This window comes from Rhinoraja longicauda, chromosome 11 (genome assembly GCF_053455715.1).
Source record: "Rhinoraja longicauda isolate Sanriku21f chromosome 11, sRhiLon1.1, whole genome shotgun sequence".
In the NCBI taxonomy this organism is placed as follows: Eukaryota; Metazoa; Chordata; class Chondrichthyes; order Rajiformes; family Arhynchobatidae; genus Rhinoraja; species Rhinoraja longicauda.
Window position 1 is genome coordinate 47,873,063 of NC_135963.1, and position 15,240 is coordinate 47,888,302.

The 15,240-nt window shown below is 41.5% G+C and overlaps 1 protein-coding gene across 1 annotated transcript in view; it reads right to left on the reverse strand.

Annotated features, from left to right (window-relative positions):
* Positions 1–14,947, reverse strand: part of prg4b (proteoglycan 4b) — a 29,196-nt gene extending 14,249 nt beyond the window's left edge. Inside the window, exons 1-4 of the mRNA XM_078407846.1 lie at positions 14,860–14,947; positions 9,873–9,989; positions 8,828–8,947; positions 4,705–5,693 (exon numbers count right to left, since the gene is read on the reverse strand). Of these exons, the coding sequence (XP_078263972.1) occupies positions 4,705–5,693; positions 8,828–8,947; positions 9,873–9,989; positions 14,860–14,947 (1,314 nt within the window). The remainder of the gene's footprint in view (positions 1–4,704; positions 5,694–8,827; positions 8,948–9,872; positions 9,990–14,859) is intronic.
* Between the last annotated feature and the right edge of the window lie 293 nt (positions 14,948–15,240).

Genomic DNA, 15,240 nt, shown 5'->3' on the forward strand with positions numbered 1-15,240 from the left:
CAAATGTGTCTTTGCATTATCCAAGATTTCTGGATCTGTGGAAGAATTCCCATTAATAGTGGGAATTGCCGGATTTTTACCAAGGGTATTTGAATCTGTGATCCCCATTTCAGCAAAAGGAGCAGCTGTTATTCCGTTATTTGTGGACTCATTAAGTACATAAGATGTTGTTATTAATTTATCCAAGATTATTGAATCCGTGAATCCATCTTTGGGATCAGAAGGAGTTGCTGTTTTGTTATCCAAGAATGCGAAATCCATGTTTGCATCTTCAGGAAATGAGTATGATGTCGTTATTTTATAAAAGGCGTTAGAATCTGTAGTTTCAGTTTCTGGAATAGAGGATGCAATGTTTCTATTATCCAAGACTTGTGAATCTGCAGAAGCAGTTACAGGAATAGTGGGAGTTGTTCTTTCATTAATTAAAACTCTACGATCCATGGAAGTTTCTTCAAGGAAAGTGGGTGTTGTCATTTCTGACTCCAAGATTTTTGTTCCTTCAGGAGCATCTTGTGGGATAGAGACTGTTTTTGTTATTTTATCAAAGTTTTCAGAATCTGTGGTTACATCAACAGGAACAGAGGAATTTGCGATTATGGTATCCATGTATTTAAAACTTGTGGAAATGTCCTCAGTAGCTGAAGGCATTGTCTTTGCATTGCTCTCAATTTCTGAATCCATAAAATCATTTTCAGGTATAGTGGCTGCTACTTTACCCAGGATTCCATCTTCAGGAACAGAGAACGTTGTCATTTCTTTGTTAGATGTACCTGGAACTGCTGAAGGCTCATTTGGGACAGTGAATGGTGTTATTCCTGTTGAAGTTTTAGGTTCCATGGAAGTAACTTCTGCGTCAGTGGCCGTTGGAATTCCCTTATCCAAAAACATAGAATTAGTGGAGGCATCTTCATGAACAGTGTCTGTTGACACTACTTTGGAACTTGTAGAACCTCCTTGAGTGATCGAGGTCATTGCCACCCCATTGTTCGTGATTTCTAAATCCAGGGAATCATCATCACCATCAGGAACAGTGCTTGTTTTAATTCTTCCTTGCAACATTTTAGGATCCATGGACCCACTTTCAAAAATGCTGGATGTTGTCATTATGTTTTCCAAGAGTTTAGATTGTATCTTCTTATCTTGAAGTACGGATGTAGTCATTCCTGTTTCCAGGAATTTTGAATCTGTAAACTTATCTTCATTAGTAAAGGTTGGTGTGAATCCTTCACTTACGACTTTAGAATCCCTTGTCCCATCCACATGATCAGAGAGTGTAGTCAACACTCTATTCAAGATTTCAGAATCAGTGGTTCCATCTTCAGGAATAGATGATGGTCTGAATACAATATTGGAGATTTGAGGATCATTTCTTCTACCATTGGTAACAACGGGCATTGTTGTTATTTTCAGAGACATCTTAGAATCCTTGGTAGTAGCTTGAGGAACAGAAGGAGTTGTCAGTCTGGTATCAATTATTTCAGAATATTGGGAATAATCTGCAGGAACAGAGGAGGTTGTATTTTTACGCACGATTTTAAAACTATTGGATGGGCCTTCAGTAACTGCTCGTGCTGTTGTTCCATTGTTCATGGTTTTTGAATCCATGGAATTATTTTCATAAATAATAGTTGTTATATTGTCCACGATTTTAGGAACAAGAAGTGTTTTTATTCCTTTATCCAGTGTACTACTAACTGAGGAAGCCTCTTTTAGGTCAGAGCGTGTTGTTAGAGGTGTATCTGAGGTTTTGATGCCTTGAGGGTGCACTTCTGCCGCAGAAAGTGTTGTCTTCCCTTTATCCCAAAATATAGAATCTATGGTGTCATCTTCAGGAAGAGGTGATGTTATTATTCCTTTATTCAAGACTGTTGAGTTTGTGAAAGCTTCTTCTGGAAGAGTGGTTGCTTTTATTCCTTTATCCATGATTTTAGGTGATACAAGCTTACCTTCAAGAACACTGCGAGCATCATGCATTGATGTACTGTTATTAATTTTAGAATCTATGGTCCCAACTTCAGGAAGAGCTATTGCTGTTATTGCATTATCTAGGATGTTCGAATCTGTGGAAGCCACTGCAGGGACATTGGGTGCTCCCAATTCTTTATCCAAAACATTGGAGTCTGTTATCCCATCCACAGAAAAAAAAGCATTTGTTATTAAAGATATTCCTTTATCCAATATTGTAGACTTTGTGGAAGCATCTTCAGGGAAAGGGGACGTCTTCATTACTTTAGACTGGATTTTAGAACTAATGGTCTCATCTGCTGGAACCGTGAGCATTGTCATGCCATTAGACACGATTGCAGAATCAGTAGAAGCATTGGCATGAGCAGAGAAATTTCCCACTCCACTCTTCAATATATTCGGACCTGCTGATGCATCTTCAGGGACTGGATGCATTTTCATATCTGTATCTAAGGTTTTAGATTCGGTGGAGTTATTTTGTGGCATAAAGGCTGTTGTCCTTCCTTTATCTAGAATTTTAAAATCTGTGGATGCATCTGAGGGAACAGGGTATGTTTTTATTCTACTATCCAAGATTTTAGACCTTGTGGAAACATCTGTAATTGAGAGCATCATGGTACCAGTATTCAGGATTTCTAAATCCTCTGAACCACTTGCAGGAATAGTGGTTGTTATCTTTTTATCTAGGATCATCGATTTACTGGTCACATCTTCAGGAATGGAGCTTGTTGTCATTTCTTGGCTCAGTTTATTGGGATCTGAAGAAGAATCGTCTGCAGCAACGTGAGTTGTCATTCCTGCGACTGAGATTTTAAAATCTACACTCCCATCTTGAGGAACAGTGTTCATTGTCATTCCATTAATCATGAGTTGAGAATCTGTCATCTTATACTCAGGAACTTTGGACCATGATGTTATTTTATGCAGGATTCCAAAATCCGTCATCACTTCTCCTAGACTTGGAGTAGCCGTAGGTGTCACAGTTTGAAATAAAATTTTAGATTCCATAATCTCATTTTCAGGAACAGAAGGAGCTGCCAATTCACTATCCAAGAGTTTTAAATGAATGGAAGTATCTTCAGAAAGTGGTGTTGTCAATTCCCGATCCAAGATTTTGGAATATCTGATCCCATCTTCAGGAAAAGTAGAAGTTGTTATTTTATGTGAGCTTTGAGAATTAGTGGCCACGCCTGCCGAAACAGGGAATAATGTAATTCCATCATCTAAGATTCTTGAACTTGTCAAAGCATCTAGAGGAACAGAAGTTGTTCTATTATCCAATATATTAGAACCCATTGAGGTCTCTACAGGAACAGGGTGTGTCTGCATTCTTGTACCCATGATGTTATAATTCATAAACTCACCTTCTTCAACACCAAGGGTCGTCATTTTGCTAACCAAGGTTTTAGAATACGTATTCCCAACTTCAATAACAGATGATGTAGCCATTCCTGTATCCAAGATTTTAGAATCTGTGAAACTATCTTTATTAGCAAAAGGTGTTGTCAATCCCTCATCAAAACTTCTCACATCCTTGGTCTTATCCTCAGGACCAGAGAGTGTTGTCACCACTTTATGCATGATTTTAGGATCCCTGGTCCTATCCTCTGGAAATGTAGAAGATGTCATTATTTTATACAATATTTTAGATGCTGTGGTCTCACCTACTGAAACAGAAAGCAATGTAATTCCTTTATCCGAGAAGCTAGCACCCATAGAAGCAACTGCAGGAGGAGCAGATCCTGTAACTCTACTCCCTGATATTCTAGAACCAGCAAAAATCTCTTCAGGGTCAGCAATTGTTGTCATTCCCTTCTTCAAGATTTTGGAATATGTGGAAGCAACTTTTGGGATAAAAGTTGCTGTTGTTCTTTTATCCAGGATATTAGAATTTGAGGAATGATCTACAGGAACTGAGGGAGTTGTCATTCTATTATGTAGCGTTTTAGTACTCATGGAAGTATCCTCAGAAACTGAGGGCACGGATATCCTATTGTTTGGGAGTTTTGAACTGAAGGAATCACTTTCAGGAACAGTTGTTATTTCCTTATCTAGTGTTTTAGAATCATTGGTCCTACTTTTAGGAGTGGATAGTGTTGTCATTCTTCTATCCAATATACTTGGAACTGAGGAAACCTCTTCTGGGATAATGTGTGTTATTATATGTGTGCCTGAGATTTTAGATTCTATGGAGGCAACTTTTGTGCTCAAGGCTGTTGGCATTCCTTTATCCAAAAACATAGAATCTGTAGTTCCATGTTTAGGAACAATTGACATTGTTACTCCTTTACTCAAGATTTTTGAATTCATGGATGTTTCATCAGGAAGAGTGTTTTTTTCCATTCCTTCATCCAATCTTTTACGATCAGTGGATCTATCTTCAGAAACACTGTGCATTGTCATTCTGTTATCCCAGGCTTTAGAGTGCATCCTCCCATCTTCAAGAGAAGATGTGGTCATTCCTTTCTCTAAGAGTTTAGAATCTGTGAAACTATCTGCGTTAGCGAAGGGCGTTGTCAATCCTCGTCCTAAGACTTTAATGTACCTGGTCCCATCCTCAGACATGGAAGATGTAGTCATTAAATTATCAAGGATTTTAGAAGCCCTGGTCCTACCCTTGGGAACGGAGGGTGTTGTCACCAGTTTATGCAAGATTTTAGGATCCCTGGTCCTATCCTCAGGAAATGGGGAAGATGTCATAATTTTATACAATATTTTGGATGCTGTTGTCTCACCTACCGGACCAGAAAGCGATGTCATTCCCTTATCCAAGATTCTCGTATCCATGGAAACAGCTGCGGAAGGAGCAGAAGTTGACATTCCATTCTCCGATATTCTAGAGCCATTGGCTGTCGTTCCCTTGTCCAAGATTTTTGAATCCATGGAAACATCTTTTGGCATGATGGCTGTTGTTCCTTTATTCCGGATTCTGGATTTTTTAGATTGATCCAGAGGAACTGAAGGGGTTGTTATTCTATCACTCAGGGGTTCAGACTTGTTGGAAACATCTTTGGTGACCAAGGGCACCGTCATCCTGTTGTTTGGGATTTTTGAATTGAGGAAATCACTTTCAGGAACAGCTGTCAATTCTTTATCGAAGATTTTGGAATCATTGGACCCGTCTTCAGGGGTGGGATAAGTTGTCATTCCTCTATCCAATATACCAGGAACTAAGGAAGTCTCTTCTGAGGCAGCACGCATTGTTATTCGTGCATGTGAAATTTCAGGTTCTATGGAAGTAACTTTTGTCCTAGCGGCTGTTGTCATTCTTTTATCCAAAAACATAGAATCTGTGATGCCACCTTCAGGAACAGTTGTTGTTGCCGTTGTTTCTTTAACTAAGATTTTTGAATTTGTGGAAGCAATCTCAGGAACATTGGTTGTTTTCATTCTTTTATCCGGGATTTTGGGATCTGTGGAGTTATCTTCAGGAACGACAGGTGTTGTCATTCTGTTATTCCAGGTTTCAGAATCCTTGAGTTCAGGTTCAGGAACAGGAGATGTTGCCATGATTTTCACAAACATTGTAGAGTCAATGGTACGATCTTCTGAAACAGAAGGTGTTGTCATTCCATTATCCAACATTTTAGTGTCCTTGGAAGCATCTACAGGAGAACGAGTTGTAGTTATTATTCCTTTATCTAAGATTTTAGGATCATCTTTGCCATTTTCAAATTTGATGGAATTTATGGTGGTCAATCCTTCAATTTCCTTAGCTTTTTCATTTTCTGTAAAAGTAAGTTTTGATAAATCAGAAAAACTGATAATTCACTAACAAGTCATCTTAATTTATTATGCACATACTCCCGCTCGCTATCAATTGATTACTTGACAATGGAAACTTGATTTTGTTTTGATTGTGAGCAATGTCCAAACTTTATCACCAGGTGATTTTTCTTTTTACCCTAATTAATCACGGAAGCCGACAACTCCGTGTTCAGTTAACATAGTCCTTTGCTAATATTCTGGGAAGTGTTGTTGCACAGTTTCTCGTTATTCAAATTTTCTTTGAAATTTCTGTGGATCTTATTCCTGACAGATGCCTCAATAGTCCCTACCTTTGTGCCTGGATTTTCAATGTCTTTGCCTCCAATGGACACCACGTATTGAGTGAGGACCATGTGTTTGTCCATCATTAACGTTATCTGTAATCCAGAAATTACAGCTGCCTGGTCTCTCCATTAAGACTTCTGGTTCAAGAGGGATTCCAATTCTAGTCTCACTGGCAAAGCTATTCTTCCTCAAACTAATTCAATTTAATGTGTGATTCTTAAAGCTCATTCATTACTTTTGTGTCCCCTTTAACTATTGCCAGAGCTTTTGTTAACATAACATGCTATGAGGATGCAGGGTGACTTGAACATGTTGTGCGAGTGGGCAGATGCATAGCAGATGCAGTTTAATGTGGATAAATGTGTGGTTATCCAGTTTGGTGTCAGGAAGGCAAATTATTATCTGAATGGTGTCAAGTTAGGAAAAGGGGAAGTACAATGAGATTTGGGTGTCCTAGTTCATCAGTCACTGAAAGTAGGCATGCAGGTACAGCAGGCAGTGAAGAAAGCCAAAGGAATGTTGGCCTTCATAACAAGAGGAGTTGAGTATAGGAGCAAAGAGGTCCTTCTGCAGTTGTACAGGGCCCTAGTGAGACTGCACCCGTGTGCAGTTTTGGTCTCCAAATTTGAGGAAGGATATTCTTGCTATTGAGGGCGTGCAGCGTAGGTTCACTAGGTTAATCCGGGGAATGGCGGGACTGTCGTATGTTGAAAGACTGGAGCGACTAGGCTTGTATACACTGGAAATTTGAAGGATGAGAGGGGATCTTATTGAAACATGTAAGATTATTAAGGGATTGGACATGCTAGAGGCAGGAAACATGTTCCCGATGTTGGTGGAGTCCCGAACCAGGGGCCACAGTTTAAGAATAAGATGTAGGCCATTTAGAACGGAGATGAGGGAAAACTTTTTCACTCAGAGAGTTGTGAAGCTGTGGAACTCTCTGCCTCAGAAGGCCAATTCCCTGGATTGCTTTCAAGAGAGAGTTTGATAGAGCTCTTATATGATAGTGGAGTCAAGGGATATGGGGAGAAGGCAGGAACGAGGTACTGATCGTGGATGATCAGCCATGATCACGGTGAATGGTGGTGCTGGCTCGAAGGGCCGAATGGCCTACTCGTGCACCTATTGTCTATTATCAATCATTTCACCATAAACTGTGTTTTCTACAGTTGGCTTTCAATAGTTTTTATTAATACATTGTGAATTTCTCCCCAGTCTAATGATCCTTGTTCTTTGGCCTTCCATAAAAGGTTCTTCTTGTCATGCAAGTTAAGGAGTCCATGCCTGCTGATAAATAGCATGTATTATTATTATTGTTGTTCTGAAGCAGCTCAATAGCATAACGCAGTTATCAGCCTAGAATCTGCACACAGAATCTGACTGCACGGTGCAGTATAAATATTACATTTGACAATGGTGCTAATTTAAAAAGGTTTTGACACATGGCTGAGCGGCACACTATTGAGCATATCCCAATTTGTTAGAAGAAAACTGTTCCATACTTGGCTTCAAGTGTTCTTCCTTGATTTTTGCATTATCATTCAAATGGTTGGCAGAATCTTGTTGGAGCAGAGTATCACTGATCATCTCAGCTTGGCCTGCTGTTGGTTTCTTTGTGAAGCTGGTGACTGGTAAATGTGACTTTGTAGGTGCAATCGTGGGAGTTTTCCGGATGTCTACGATTAAAAATTAGTTCAGAGTGAATCATCACAATTTATTTCTCATGTTTACAGTTCATGTTTATTGTAATTATAATGCAGTTTGTGCCAGCAATAGAATAAAAAAGAACAGCATGGACTAGAAATTGATATTGGGCACTTAAAACATGCTCAAAAATTATTGTATGGCAAATCAAGAAATATTTAATTCAGGATTGTCCATAGTAGGCAGGTCTAGTGCTGGGGAACCTAAATGCAGCATAGAATGAGGATGGCTGTTAATCGAGGCCTGAAGGTGGGGTGGTTAGAGACAGAAATGTTTGTGTTTGGACACACGTCAATGCCAGAGTGTTGGGGAGGGAGGTGGGAGAGGATAGAGAGAACATCAGACCTCTGGGGAAAATGGTGGCCAGAGTTCTCGAGGAGTAGTCACAATCACGTTTATCTTTGGGGGGAAAAAAGCAATTTTAGATGTGTAACTCCAATGAAAACAAAGTTACACATCTAGACTTGTTACGTTACATGCAGGTGACAACATTAGAAAGAGACCAGCAATAGAGGAGAGGTGAACTGAATCTTAAAAAAATTATTACTTTGAAAGCAAATCTATAAATCCATTCAACCAGGAGCGAATTTCTAAATTCATGGGCAAGGAACAACTGAAATGCTATAATGGGAAACTTCACGGTTTTTTAATGCATTGGGCAGGTGAGAGTCAAATGGCTACTTTTCATCTAGATCTTTCAAATTGCAATATAAATGGAGGTTTCTGATTTTTTTTGTGATTTACGATTTGATTGAAGATAAATTACAGCTCCACATGTTAATAATTCAATTAGGTGTCAGCAATTTAAACAATCTTTTATGTTATTATTCTTTGTTAATTCTCTTGCAGGAGAAACTCCAGGCACGTTTCTCATGAAAGGTTTCCTAGCTGCTTCAGAAATGGAAAGGACCAGTGCTGATTGAAGTATCAATACAACACAAGCCAGATTTTTCTCTTAGTTTTTAAGATATTACTGCTCGAGTCATCAAACATTGTCATTATTAACTTCAGCTAAAATGTTATCTTGCGTAACCCACAGAGAAAATTTGAAAGAAAACTTAAGACATGCACCCACAGCTTGGCAGCAGTACCCTTATCGTACCTCCTCCACAGTTTGCATCAAAATCAGCACAGCAGTCACCGTATTTCACACAGGTGGAATCACACTGGCATTTTCGTCCTCGTTGATGCTTCTCATAGCAGCGTCCAGAACAGGAGGTTTCTGTACAAAGAACAGGATTGGTATACTATATGGTAAACATAGAAAATAGGTGCAGAAATAGGCCATGCCGCCCTTAAGCCAGCACCACCATTCATTATGATCATAGCTGATCATCCAAAATCATTACCCCGTTCCTGCTTTCCCCCCATATCCCTTGATTCCTTTAGCCCTAAGAGCTAGATCTAACTTTTGTTTGAATACATCAAGAAAGGAGTGTGCAAAGAACATGGTCACTTTGTTGACTGGTCTCGAGAATGTGATGGAGTACTGAGCAAGGTAACTCAGTAACATCTCATGTGTAGGAAGGAACTGCAGATGCTGGTTTACACCAAAGATAGACACAAAATGATGGATTAACTCAGCGGGACAGGCAGCATATCTGGACAGAAGGAATGGGTGACATTTCAAAACATCACCCATTCCTTCTATCCAGAGATGCTGCCTGCCCGGATGAGTTACTTCAGCATTTGCCGGCTATCTTCAGTAACATCTCAGCTGGAATAGTTTTGAAAGTGGAGGATGAATATGGCTATCGCCCTCTGCTTTGTGTGCACACAATTACATTACATTTTCACTATACACACACATACCTTCTGGCAACATGCAGAGACATAAGAATAACCAATAAGCTGAGATACACAAGTGTGTATTTTGGGGCTGGTTATCAAAATGAGCCTTTGCATTCTGCAGATTATGAAATAACATGACAATATAAGACAGCACTTGATTAAATTCATATCTGTTAAACGAGAACAAATGTAGCTACTTTTGGAATTTATGTATCCCACTCAGGTTTTTTGTTAGTTTGAAATCAGAGTGCAAGATTTTATCTTTGAATAGGTAGAGATTTGTTTCCTGGACAGGTACTTCCCAGAGGTTAATAAATGTTTCAACACATTGGGCGAGATGTTGAGCTGCTATTTACCTGATGTACAGAGAGCTCTGTAATCTTCACAGCATTCATCATAACGAATACATTCACTGTCACAGTTGCAAACGTGGCGTCGCTCGTACCTGGAAACACATCTTCCACTGCAGCTAGCTTCATTTTACAAAGAAAGAAAAACACAAAAGTGCATGAAGATTCCAAATATAGAAATCTACTTTACTGAGACGGGCTCACCGATATCATCACAAAATTGCATATTCATAATTCCTTCTTTGTTTTTAAGTCATTTTCCAGATTTGAATGTACTAATAAGCAAAGATAATGGAGGAGCAAGATAGACCACTCAACCCTAAAAACTGTAGTAGGTCATGGGTAAATTTCAGCGCCATTTTAGTAGGCAGGTTCTGTGTGCTAGACTGGGCAGTGTTCACAACTTTCTGTGATTTCTTCGTATATAAAATGTTTGCAAACAATTATTTTTGTTCAACTTCTTCGCTAAGTTGATAGTTGACATTTATAACTATTTCTTGTTGCTGCTTCGTGATCTTTAAACTTTGGATGTTACTGATTGAATATTTGCACTAGAGATCCACTCTGTCTGTATCAGGCCAATTGATCATATTTAATGAACTGTTCTTCTTTGCTTTTTCTGTTCATTTTAATTTCACCTCCATGAGCTGTATCTCTTTTTGTTTTATTTGAAAAAGGCATGGAAGCAGAGATTAGGCATTTGCAAACAATAAAACTCTACTGTGTCCACAATATAATTGAAAAGACATTTAACTTTATACTTAGAGACAAAAAAATTGAATTGGTGAATTGATTAGTTAAAAACCCTTGACAGCCACTAAAATGACCAATGCTGCCTGACATGGTACAGAAGCATGAATCCAATTCAAATAGACACAGTGGTGGAGTAAATCACCGGGCCAGGCAGCATCTCTGGAGAAAAAGGATGGGTGATGTTTCAGATTGGGACCCTTCTTCAGACAAGGGGGGGGGGGAAGAGGTGAAGAGCTGGTATAAACCAGGACCTGATCTTTTCATTGGTTAGGAGCAAAGAGGTCCTTCTACAGTTGTACCGGGCCCTGGTGAGACCGCACCTGGAGTACTGTGTGCAGTTTTGGTCTCCAAATTTGAGGAAGGATATTCTTGCTATTGAGGGCGTGCAGCGTAGGTTCACTAGGTTAATTCCCGGAATGGCGGGACTGTCGTATGTTGAAAGGCTGGAGCAATTAGGCTTGTATACATTGGAATTTAGAGGGATGAGGGGGGATCTTATTGAAACATATAAGATAATTAGGGGATTGGACACATTAGAGGCAGGAAACATGTTCCCAATGTTGGGGAGTCCAGAACAAGGGGCCACAGTTTAAGAATAAGGGGTAGGCCATTTAGAACGGAGATGAGGAAGAACTTTTTCAGTCAGAGAGTGGTGAAGGTGTGGAATTCTCTGCCTCAGAAGGCAGTGGAGCCAGTTCATTGGATGCTTTCAAGAGAGAGCTGGATAGAGCTCTTAAGGATAGCGGAGTGAGGGGGTATGGGGAGAAGGCAGGAACGGGGTACTGATTGAGAGTGATCAGCCATGATCGCATTGAATGGCGGTGCTGGCTCGAAGGGCTGAATGGCTTACTCCTGCACCTATTGTCTATTGTCTATTGTCTATTAGCTGATATGCGAAACAGTGCAACCCTGTATATCTCGCACACAAAATGATATAAATCTTATCATGAATGACAGAAATAGAAAGTGTTATCCTTGTTTATGAATTTCATTTTTGAATGATTTAAAATTGAGGGGGTTGGTGCAATATACTGCTAACCCACAAATGAGACATTCACATTTGAAAAATCCATAAATCACAACAAAAAAAACAAGAAGGCGCCTATGTTATTTGACCAACTTATCGGTTGAATTTAAATATGATTTTTTTTACAGGTTGTAGGGTAGTGGGTAAGGATCGTGTTAATACATGGAACTCATTTTTCACAAAAGTGAGGGTTAGCACTATGTTGCACCAACCCCTTCAATTATATGTTAAACTCAAAATGAAACTATGGTAGCGAAGTACATTATTCATGTCTGAAGCTAGCACTTCTGTAACAGTGTAAGTATATATGCATTACATTTTATTACACTAATATAGAATGACAAAAAGGAAAAAATATCTTGTCATGTGTTTATAGTTATTTTATTCACAATATTAGGATTTCTGGAAATAAGTTTGATGTAACTGATTGGGAATGTGTATGGGTAGGTCCTAAAGAAATGTATGTGAGAGAAAAGTGATCATGATAGGGAGAACTATGTGCTGAGAAGTGTGTACATGACTAATTACATACATGCGCGAGAGAGAGAGAGAGAGAGAGAGAGAGAGAGACACTAAGTTAAATGTGTGCAGAGTGTGTGTTAGAGCAATACAAGGGAAACTGCACAAAAGAGGGGGCTGGGGAGGAAGGATGGGAGGGAAATGGTAAGAAATATGGGGAAGGGGAGGGGGAAGGGGGAGGGGAAGGGGAGGGGAAGGGGGAAGGGAAAGGGGGAGGGGGAAGGGGAGGGGGAAGGGGAGGGGGAGGGAGAAGGGGGAGGGAGAAGGGGGAGAGGGAAGGGAAGGGGGAAGGGGGACGACCAAGTACTTATTAGGAGCAGAATTAGGCCATTCGGCCCATCAAGGCTACTCTGCCATTCAAGTCAAGTCAAGTCAAGCCAAATTTATTTGTCACATACACATACACGATGTGCAGTGAAATGAAAGTGGCAATGCCTGCGGATTGTGCACAAAAAAGAATTACAGTTACAGCATATAATAAGTTAATAAGTTACTAAAAATAAATAGTGTAGACAAAAATTTAGTCTCTGGGGTTATAAAAGTTGACAATCCTCTCCGTTTTTACAGCGTGACAGCGGAGGCGTTTGCCTGATCGTAGCATCTGGAACAGTCCATTACTGGGGTGGCAGGGGTCCCTCATGATCTTGCTTGCTCTGGCTGATCCATCTCTCCCTCCCAACCCCATTCTCTTGCCTTCTCCCCACAACCAAGAAAGACACCTCTCTTCTGACTGAACTCGCGTCACTAATTCGGGCTACCCGTGAAACAATTGTATTCTCAGAAAAAAAATCAAATTCTTTGCCAGTCTCACTGAAGAAGAAAGAGATCTTTCCATCATCCGTGCCGGGATTCTCCTGGAAAAACTCTGAACCCACGAATGATGGACACTGGAGCCAATTAAGGGGAGACAGTGCGGCCCCGGGGGAGAGGGGGAGAGGGGGAGGGGGGGGAGAGGGGGAGGGGGGGGAGAGGGGGAGGGGGGGGAGAGGGGGGGAGAGGGGGTGAGGGGGAGAGGGGGAGAGATCAGAGCGGGCTCCTGGTGAGGGAGGTGGGGATAGCGGAGCAATAGTGGACCTACGGTGGGGAGGGGGGTGTGGAATAGCGGGGTTCAGGGGGAGAGGGAGAGGGTCTCCGGGATGGGTGTGGGGAGGGGAGATAGCGAGGCTCCGGCGGGGAGTAGTGGTGGGGTGGTGGGGGTGGTAGTGGAGCCCCTGAAGGGGTGGGGAGATGCGAGGAGAGGCAGCGGGTTGGGGCCGGAGCGAGGGGTGGGGAGGCAGCTGGGCTCAGGGGGGAGTGTAGACCATCATTACGTGCAGACACTGTCAGGCATCAGCACTTTGAGGCAACGCCTGTGGAAGTTTGAAAATAGGTTTATTGCTGCACCAGACGAGCGAGAGCCAGAGAGAGAGAGAGCCAGAGAGAGAGAGAGAGAGAGAGAGAGAGAGAGCCAGAGAGAGAGAGAGAGAGAGAGCCAGAGAGAGAGCCAGAGAGAGAGAGAGAGAGAGAGCCAGAGAGAGAGAGCCAGAGAGAGAGAGCCAGAGAGAGAGAGCCAGAGAGAGAGCCAGAGAGAGAGAGAGCCAGAGAGAGAGAGAGAGCCAGAGAGAGAGAGAGAGCCAGAGAGAGAGAGAGAGCCAGAGAGAGAGACAGAGAGAGAGCCAGAGAGAGAGCCAGAGAGAGAGCCAGAGAGAGAGCCAGAGAGAGAGAGAGAGAGAGAGCCAGAGAGAGAGAGAGAGAGAGCCAGAGAGAGAGAGAGAGAGAGCCAGAGAGAGAGAGAGAGAGAGAGAGAGCCAGAGAGAGAGAGAGAGAGAGAGCCAGAGAGAGAGCGCCAGAGAGAGAGAGAGAGAGCCAGAGAGAAAGAGCAAGAGAGAGCTTCAGGCTTGTGACTGAGGCGTGGGACAGAAAACAAGCACAGTTGGCTATTTTCTTTCAATTAATGCAATTGGGAAAAACTGACTTTCCAAAGTCAGCAAAGGGTTAAAAGGAGACATTGGAGTTGAGAAAATGGGAGGAGAGGAGAGGAGAGAAGAGAAGAGAAGAGAAGAGAAGAGAAGAGAAGAGAAGAGAAGAGAAGAGAAGAGAAGAGAAGAGAAGAGAAGAGAAGAGAAGAGAAGCAATTGGGAAGGTGGATCTGTCTACATCTGTTGTGGAGGAGAGGAGGTGAGGATAAGTGATGTCGGAAAAAACCCTGCAGATGCTGGTTTAAATCGAAGGTAGACACAAAATGCTGGAGTAACTCAGCGGGTCAGGCAGCATCTCTGGAGAGAAGGAACGGGTGATATATCTGATCTGAAGAAGGGTCTCTCGACCCAGTCCTCTCCAGAGATGCTGTCTGACTCGCTGAGTTACTCCAGCATTTTGTGTCTACGCTAAGGATAAGTGATAACAGAGTAAGGGGCGGGAGGGCAAGGCAACTGGAAAGATCACTCTGAGAAGTAATGGAGTTTGGAATGAACTCACGGAATGCAGTGAAGGGGAATAAGGACAAAAGACTGAACCCAATGCAGATCAATGCACCCCTCGGTTTAGGGTAGATGGCTGTGAATGAGAATTGTAACTGACTTTTAACTTGTTTAAATTAAATAGAACAACGCAAGGCAACTGTAGCACAAATGCTTCGTTGTCCTCGCCACTGTGCAGTTATCAAAGCTATTGAAGTCATTTAGTCATTAACGTTATTTCATTTCCAGCACTTACCTTGAGTTGCGATCATTACTGGCAAGTTCATGGAGGACACAATTAAAAGAATGGTTTGCCATTTCATGAGATTTTGAGGATTGACCATCATCATCTGTAAGTATATGGAGGAAATACGGTTGTAATTTGAGAGAATAATATACACCGATGAGCCAAAACATTATGACCACTGACAGGTGAAGTGAATAACATTGATTATCTTGTTACAATGGCACCTGTCAAGGGGTGGGTTATATTAGGCAGCAAGTGAACCGTCAGTTCTTGAAGTTGGATGCAGGAGAAACGGGCAGGAGTAAAGAACTGAGCGACTTTGGCAAGGGCCAAATTGTTATGGCCAGACGACTGGATCAGAGCAACTCTGAAACAGCAAGGCTTGTGGGG